The sequence below is a fragment of the Mytilus californianus genome, unplaced genomic scaffold (assembly GCF_021869535.1).
Source record: "Mytilus californianus isolate M0D057914Y unplaced genomic scaffold, xbMytCali1.0.p SCAF_9, whole genome shotgun sequence".
Lineage (NCBI taxonomy): Eukaryota > Metazoa > Mollusca > Bivalvia > Mytilida > Mytilidae > Mytilus > Mytilus californianus.
This window is the reverse complement of record NW_026262745.1, coordinates 53,166,189-53,175,589: the sequence shown is the minus strand read 5'-3', so window position 1 is coordinate 53,175,589 and position 9,401 is coordinate 53,166,189. Positions and strand designations below refer to the sequence as shown.

The 9,401-nt window shown below is 31.4% G+C and overlaps 1 protein-coding gene across 1 annotated transcript; it reads left to right on the top strand.

Moving 5' to 3' along the window:
- The first annotated feature begins 1,626 nt into the window (after positions 1-1,626).
- On the top strand, positions 1,627-6,925 carry LOC127715949 (uncharacterized). The gene is made up of 5 exons (XM_052222055.1): positions 1,627-1,786; positions 2,261-2,346; positions 4,408-4,516; positions 5,829-5,941; positions 6,807-6,925. Exons 1-5 carry the CDS (start codon positions 1,695-1,697, stop codon positions 6,923-6,925), a joined length of 519 nt encoding a protein of 172 aa, XP_052078015.1. The 5' UTR covers positions 1,627-1,694.
- Positions 6,926-9,401: the final 2,476 nt, after the last annotated feature.

Below are 9,401 nucleotides of genomic sequence, written 5' to 3'. Positions count from 1 at the left end.
CAACTGATTTTTATAGTTTATTCTTATGTCGTACTGTTACACCACTGTCCAGGGTGGGGGGGGGGGGGGGGGGGGGGGGTTGGCACTAGCAAAGGTGTTTAACCCGCCACATTCTGAATATGCATGTCCAAGACAGAAGCCTGTAATTCAGTGGTTGTCGTTTGTTGTTGTATATCATATTTGTTTTTCGTTTACTACATTTTACATAAATCAGTCCGTTAGTTTTCTCCTTTGCATTGTTTTCCATTTGTTATTTCGGGACCTTCTTCAGCGTACTATGCGGTATTAGTTTTGATCTTTGTTGAAGACCGTGACTGAAGATTGTTGGAGGTTGTCGTACTGTGACTTATAGTTGTTAACTTCTATGTCATTTGGTCTGATGAAGAGTTGTCTCATTGGCAATCATACCACATCTTCTTTTTTTTATATAGACACAATAAAAAGTTTGTTCACTGTTTTTCTTTAAAAAATGAAATATCAAAATTTTGTCGGATTATGTAACGTGTCCGGAAGGCGAAGTCAAGTCTTTCGGATAGTTACGGTGTAAGCTAGCACATACACTTATCTATTGTGCACGTCGCTTTTAAGCAGAAGCCTTAAAACATAGCCTACACGAGAAAATGTCGTTTCAGAGATAAACAGATTGTGTGTAGTTTCATTGCTTGTACACTAAAACGAAAATAACCTCTTGCAATTTGTTGAATGGTTGAATACTTATTGTTTACTAATCACAACGTGTTGTACGTTTTCGAAAACATTACAGAGAATGCATTCGATTCTGAAACGGTAAATTGTCGGTGATTAAAACGGAAGCCTATTTTGGACTTCCCAAAAATATGATTTGAATTCGATATTACTAATTAAAATCGTTATCACGAATTGTATAATTCGTTATCATAGATTAGATTCGTTATCACGAATTTATGGAATTAGTAATAACAGTTTGTAAATTCGTAATAACGGATTAAATTTGTTATCACAATTTTTTGTAATTATTATTCGTGATAACGGATTAATAACGTGATAACGAATTTTATAATTCGTAATTACGGATTAAATTAGTGATTACTGATTAGATTCGTTATCACAGGTTATTGTAATTCGTGATAACGGCTTTAAAATCGTTATAACAAATTGTATAATTTGTGATAACAAATTTAATCCGTTATAACTATTTATAAAATTCATTATTACGATTTTAATCCGTTACCACGAATTACCAAAAAATGTAATAACTATTTCTACGAATTCTTGCTAACGAATTCAATCCGTTATAACGATTATTACAATTCGTTATCATGATTTATAAAATTCGTTATTACGATTGTAATCCGTTATCTCGATTTACAAAAAATTGTCACAGCGAATTTAATTCGTAATTACGAATTACAAAAACTGTTATCACTAATTCCGGAAATTCTTTATCACGAATTTAATCTGTTATATGTATGACGAATTCTTCAATTCGTGATTTCGAATTCAAATATATTTTTGTGAGGTCCTAAATGGGCTTCCGTAGATTAATCACCATTTATCAGCTATAGATAGTTAATCAATAGGCACTTCAACTGTATATTAGTTTCCGTAAAATTATTAACGTCCTAATTTTAACTTCCTGGTGTTTTTGATTCAATGACATTGTGTAGATCCGCAAATAAAATTAAAAATTTATTCATTTCTGCAATCATTTAAAAATGATGGATGTGTATAGTATATTGTTCATCTACCTTCTTTACCTTCCTGTAAATCATGGCGGAACAGAAGGGGTCTGCAGTCGACTTGAAAGGTAAAATCTATCAAAATGTATACCAAACTGTACTAAGTACCAACAGCTACTAAGTGCAATAAAAATGAAATTGAAAACACATTCAACAGACTAATATCTGAACCAAACTGCCTAGCTTAGGGGGATTATTTTTTTGCATAGTATTACCTGTATAGTTTGGGGACTTATTTATTAACATTAGTTGTACAAAATGTATGTCTCTCCAAACTAGCCGTTATTTGGTTATATGAATTAATAAAATAGTTGGAAATAAAATGTATGTTGCATGGTTTAATCAGAACCTACATCAAATTAACGATAATCACAGTATAATATATTTTATATCTTAATATTAAACCAAAAGATTTATTCTGGTCCTGCAAATGCATGAACTATTTGCCATTGGACGTTAAGCAAACAACTGTTACATGTACTTTAAATCAATCATAGTATTAAGTTTTATAAGCATTTGATAAATGAACTTTTACTTTGCAGTGCCTCTACTAACGGTCGTTCATTTTATTTCAAAAAGACCTTTTGTTGTGATAACTATGAAATGAAAGGAACTGAAATATGTCAAGGTGAGTGCCTAACGAAAAATTAAAGAATCTTAAAAAAAACATGTAGACTTAAACAGACATAGTTTACCCCATTTAAATATGAATTTTGAAAAAACAGCAGACGCGTATTTTGTGTAAAATATATAAGCCCAGTACCTAGCAGTACATTATTGATGAACACTTGTGTGTGCTTGTCTGTACTACTGATTAAAACTATATACTTCTGTTTGATGCAAACGCTGCAAAACAGTGTGTTTTTTAGATTAAGAGATATGCTCGTATTGCAAAACTATAAAAAAAAATTTGAAATGTTTATTGACATTCTTATAATTGATCGGTAGACAATAAGAAGAGCATTTTTTTTTCTACAGATCCCTCTACTTGTTTGCATTTTTTTTTTTTTATGTTTTATTTTTTTTTTAAATGTGAGTATTTTTTCTCTTATTATTTTCGATCCCATTCTAATCTCTCTCTTTCTGTTAGCTCTAAACATGTTTTTATGTTAGCAAGGTCATCTATTTTTAAGCAAACATAATAATTGTATCAGAACTTGAAATTAAAAAAAAAAACATGATGAAAGTTTCCGCATTTGAAATAAAATCACAATGGAAACACTTGACATTATCTGTAACTTTATGTTGTTTTTTTCATACACACTTCAAATATATAAACTTGAATATCTGAATTGGTATGACTGAAAAGGGTATCTACTGGTCATTGATCTCCAAAATTTAGTGAGGACGAACATACAAATTTAACTAAATGTGATACGATTCAGAATGTGACCCCGCCTTGTACTACATCGCATTGTGAATATGCTAGCTCAAAAATTCAATCTGAACCGGATATATGTAAGAAGGTGGAATAGCTTGATCATTTGAATATTTTTCTTTAAAAACCTAACACTTCAGATATATGTAGTATCAAATTTAGCTATTATATATGTTGTGTTTTGTGTACAGTACTACTGTTGTTTGTCTTTTTTTCGTTTTTCTTTATTTTTTGCCATTGCATTGTCTACTGTTGTTTGTCTTTTTTTCGTTTTTTTTTGTCAGTTTGTTTTCGACCTTTGAATAGATATAAGAAGATGTGGTATGAGTGCCAATGAGACAACTCTCCATTCAAGTCAAAATTTATAAACGTAAACCATTTTCATGATTATAGGTCAAAGTACGGTCTTCAACACGGAGCCTTGGCTCATACCGAACAGCAAGCTATAAAGGGCCCCCAAAATTACTAGTGTAAAACCATTCAAACAGGAAAACCAACGGTCTAATCTATATAAAAAACGAGAAACGAGAAACACTCATGAACAACACCAACAAACGACAACTACTGAACATCAGATTCCTGACTTAGGACAGGTGCAAACAATTGCAGCGGATTTAAACGTTTTAATGGTACCAAACCTTCACCCTTATCTGAAACAATAGTGTAACATCACAACATAGAATGACACATGATTTTGAATATAGTTTGTCATCCCGTTTCTTAAATCAACTGTAAAAGTTTCACTTGTAGAGAATTGTTTATTGTATGAAATTATCCTTTTAATACTTTTCTCGTTATTTTCGGGTTCTTCATATAAAAGTGTCGCTATTCCCTTTTTTGAAACTTCCTGTCTTTGTAGGAATTGGTATACCATGTACCATTTTCCTTAATTGAGACATATCTACTCAATGAGGATTTCAAACAGTTCATTGACCAATGCAATTTTGAACAGCTACAGGGTACTGAACTGCCTTAAAAATTTAGTAAAACTCGTATTGATTAATAAAGTTAACTAAAATCTTCATTTTTTTAATCAAAGTTCCCCGTTTTAGTCTTCATCACTGAAACAAAAAAAGGGTATTAGTGAGACAGTGGAATAAAGATCATGTCAGAAAATGCACTAAACATACTTAAAATGCCGTTACAAAACCAGTCAACGCATACATTTACTATGAAATAGTACTGGACTATTAACTTATCAAAGAAATTTCAAAGTGCAAAAATAAATGTTATTGAAAATTTAATTATGGAAGAACTGTCTAAACGCACCTTTTTTTATACTTTCAATACCATGTAGTTAACTTATTTCAGCGTGTAAAATTGGATTCACATCAAAAGCAGGGTTGTGGTGCACGCCATGTATAGGGGAAGCATACGGATTGAAATGTGCTGAAAAATGTGAATGCAATCAGGATGAAAGGTAATGGTGAGAAATATTCACAAACTCAACGACACAAGTATTCACTTGTTTACAGACTGCACTGGAGGTATCCCATGTCTTAAGCACGGATACGTGTTCATATAATTTTTTTTAAATATATCACATAGCGGCAATACGAAGGAAAATGTGTACCAAAGAGACATAAGAAGTTTTCAGATAATCGTTAGAACGAAGATGACGTTATATGATTTGTTTATGAAATAACTGTTCAAGTTTAAGGTTTAAACCAAAAGGACCTTTCGCCATTTCAATAACAGTTGGCAAAACTAGGAACACTATATATATACTTTTTCACTTTTTTGGTCTTTTGGAAAATGTTGTTTGTGCTGTATTTAGACCCCTCTTACAAGAAATTTGTTTTGCATGCACACGTATAAAATTTGCGGTTTTTATCCAACGCAATCATAGGTTTGAACGTTGTTTTCAATTTAGACTTGTATATATATATATATATATATATATATATAGAAATTACGTAATATTACCGATAAAGCTCAGTTAACTTTAACGTATGTGCATAGTTTAGATTGAGTGATTGATTGGTGATTGCTTTACGCCGCATCAGCACAAAAAGGCTATATCGCGGCGAGAGCTATTTTAAATATTATAACAAGACGGTTTTCTTTTTTAAATCAGACAAAAAGTCTTTCAATTTACTAAAACTTTAGTTTAAAGCGAAATTACTTATTTACAAATAAAATTTCATCAATAAGATAACATAATAACAACTTAAAATCATATTAAACTAATACAACAAATTCAAATTTTGGAATATATTCCAATTTCTTTTAAAAATGAAACAATTATTTCGACTGGAAAATTATCAAATAAATCATGCATAATGTTTACATTAAAATAGTTTTTCCGGATATCAGAAAAGTCTATATATTCAATTAAAATATGTTTCATTGTATACTTGCAATCTCAAGGTATACAAACTGGTTGAAATTAATTTTTTAAAAGATAATCGTGTGTTAACTCTAGCATGACCAAGCGTAGTTTAGATGACTTACCAACAAAGTCATGCTCTAAAATGGGATTCACATACAATGTAGGTTATTAGTTCACCAAAACCCTCAGATTATGAGTTAGACAATGTGAAATAAGTAATACTACATACTACGCAATCATTCGTGCCTTGTCCGATCATGTCAATTAATGGAGTAGTATAATTATACATACATGTTAACATCGTATGATGTATCACATGATGAAACGCGACTTAACTATAAGAATTAATGTTCATCATGTCATAATTTTCAAAAACATTTGTACAATTGTGATTTTTTAGGTGTGATCGATTCCGTGGATGTGTTTCATCATCGAATAGCACTGGTAGCACATATGGTACTAAACATGTTTACATGTATTATGTTACTGAGATGGGTTTTAGTAAAATAAGAGGTATGTATTGAAATTTTAGTAATTGTTTAATTTGATTATTCCGTACAATCAGCATGATCCTGTTACAGTAAATAATAACGGTTCCAATGATATCAAAAGTCAAATTTCGTCATCATTTAAATTTGCAATGTATTTGTAATATTTGTTTTACCATAAATTATTAAAAGGTCAAATGAAAATAATAAAATAAAGGAACAATTGCTAATATCTTGAATTGAATATGTTTATGTTTTCACCAAGTTCCTACAATTTCTTTCCAAGGAACATTATTTCGAAGACCTTTATAGATTGAGTGTCTCACCTGAACCATTTATAAAAAGTCTCTCAATATCTCCGAAAATGCACAGATGGGCTGCTTTCTCTGAATATATGAAGTTCATACAATACAATGACGTATGTCTGAACATTTTACCAATGCTCAAGACTATGTTACCAAAAGAGCGAAACTCTGTCAGACAAAATCATCATGCATGGCATTCTACCAATGCTAAAGGTATGGACCAAATTGAATTTGAAGTAAGTTGAGAGTCTTCACCCCATGCTGAAGGCCTCGATGTGAATTTGAGATGTTGAACAGAAATACAACTCTGTTCCTTGCTTTTATGCGTATACTGATTTTGAATGTTCTCATTGAGTCTTTTTGGTAATTGGACAATCTCATACTCTCAATGCGCTCTCTCGCTGGTTGTCATGTTGATACTTTATATGTATATACTTTATTGCTGAAGACCTGTACGTATTGTGCATATTCTTTTGGTAATCCTTTCTGTCTCTAATGGATACTATTTATATAGGTAAATGTACTGGTAAACATTTAGCTCCTTATCTTCGTGTACTGATATAAGTTTTGACATTTTGCAATTAGGAAAACATCTAGGAGTTGTCAAAGACTATACAACAATGAAGACCAAACAGATTACAGTTGAAACTCAAACACAGCACGGTATCAATGAAGATCATAAGATTCAAGGTACATTTATCTAAATATATAATATTAAGTAGATTGAGTATTAATCAACGGATATACAAGTCTATAACGTCTAATATTATTAAATGAAAGAGAGCATAGACAAAACCTGACGTTTTTTTGGCGCTAAACGAATTTTTTTTTATAACGTCTAACGTTATTTTAATTGACTAATTGAAAGAGAGCATCGATTAAACCTGACGTCATTCTGGCACTAGACTATTCTAAAATTATCTCATATTTCTCCAAATGGCAATTGAATTTTTGTGTATTTCATAATTCATATCTGGCTTTTAGTGATGCATTGATGAAAGATACATGTATATAATAGTTATCCTTTTACTACACAGATATATGGCAAAACAAACGACAATGCCATGGTGATGTCAGAAAAATTTCATGATGCACATATTTGACCTCAAATGGCCATATGCTAAATATGTGTTTCTTAAAATTTATATGAACAAGCTTTATTTGAAAGAATATTTAACTTGCAGGAATATCTTTGAATACAGCATGCTATTTCAATAATAATGAACGCATCAATAAAACCTCAACAATGCATTGAGGATGGAAGGCTTAATGATGTTCGCTCCTCTGTTTCAAAATAACAAGCTTTTTAAAAGACTGTTATAAAATGATAGTATATAAATAAAGAAATTAGAAATGCAGAAAAAAATGAAGGGTCCGTGTGCTTGTTTTCCAGATATAAGCCATTGAAAATTTGGCGAGAAATAATTCTCTCTAGATTTTTCATACATTTAACATTGGCATCTTTTTTCTTTCAAAAACGATGAAAACATTACAAGGATTTTATAAGATTTTCAAAGATGACATGTTAAACTATATGTAGTCAAATTATGGAAAGTCTAAGAATAGTAGGGGCGAGTGTGCAAATTTTTAATGGCACTACATGGATAAAACCAGAGGATTCCGAATATCTGGCAAAAATTAAAAAAACAAGAGGAGCGAACATCCTTAATAATTTTGACCCGGACATATCACCGACATCATAATGAATGAAACCGAATATTCCGGTTTGTTGGTGAAACAAAGAAAATACTTGTTTCTATCATGCAAAATACGCAAATGCAACCCGATAAATCGATTATCTAGACTAAGTTGTCTGCATATTTATATTGTAAAATATCAGCTGCTCGTTACCATATGAAGCCTTTGTGAACTCGTTCCCATTCGACAAAAAACTTCATATTGTGACTCGCAGCTTATAGTTTACAATATCAATATGCAGACAACCTGATAATCGGTAATTAAGGCTCGACAACATCCTACCGACGAGACGCAGAAATCTTTTCAGGGTTCTTGACCAGATTACATGTATGTATGCCGTTGTTTCGTCTTCTGATGACCAGTTGAAACATAAAAGATTACATTTGTTTTTTTATTCTCTTACAGATTTAATAAAAAGACAACTAATAACTTTCTCCATTGGTGTCGGCAGTGTTCTGGTGATTATACTTTTAGCAATAACTTTTATGTTCGTCTGCTGGAAGGGTCGAAAAAAACGAAAGCAATCATTAAATACGTCAGAATCGGGGATACCGTTGACACAACAAATTGGTGGTCAAGAAGAAAATAATCAAATACAAGACGAGGAACACGATTATATTGACATTGAAGAAGAAAACATGCGTCTAGAATCGTTATCAAATAGTACCTACGACAGTAAGAGAAGTTCCGGTAACCAGTTAACGACTGGTGGTACTGACAGTGAGGGGTATTTACATCCATACCATTCGTTAGTTATGATGGAAGTAACACTACAAAACGAGATAGACAACGAAAAGTCCTTACCAGAAAAACAACCGTATTCTGATTTAAATACTGAGGTTAATAAACATAGCAAAGAATCGCTAAATGTTCAAATAACGACTTTCAATGAAGAATTATGTCTTGAACTCAATGATGTATCAAAAAATGCCAACGAAACAACAATTTGTAATGATGCTGAAACACACAATGTTTGAACGTCGTCTGATTTATAAAAACTTCAACGTATTACAAAGTATTGTTTTAGAAATATAATATTTTATTATGTAAAACAAGGTTTAATAGCTTTTTGTGTATTATTGACATCAAGCACGTCACGATATAGTGCTAAGATAGTGTTTAGATCCATCAAACAATCGGTATTGATAGTAAGCAGTTTGCATTATCCCTCGGAAAATTGAAATACATAATCATTAATAAAACAATTGATATATATATATATATATACAGCACAAACAACATTTTCCAAAAGACCAAATGAGTGAAAAAGTATATTTTAACAAAACGCATTTGACTAGCAGGTCGAACAACTGATGTTCTTAAACCCTGCTGACTGCCATTGGCGATTGCCAAATAAACGGATCACCGATGTAATAAATGGATCTTAATTATAAATTTTATACTAAACAGAAAACAATAAATTTGAGAAAAAGTATCCGGATTTCGACAATTTATGTCTCTTCAGTGATGTTAGGAATCGAA

Coding starts and splice junctions, on each gene's coding strand:
- LOC127715949 (XM_052222055.1), top strand. CDS start 1,695: ATGATGGATGTGTATAGTATATTGTTCATCTACCTTCTTTACCTTCCT. Junction 2,347..4,407: donor AGGAACTGAAATATGTCAAG/GTGAGTGCCTAA, acceptor AACTTATTTCAG/CGTGTAAAATTGGATTCACA. Junction 5,942..6,806: donor GGGTTTTAGTAAAATAAGAG/GTATGTATTGAA, acceptor TTTTGCAATTAG/GAAAACATCTAGGAGTTGTC.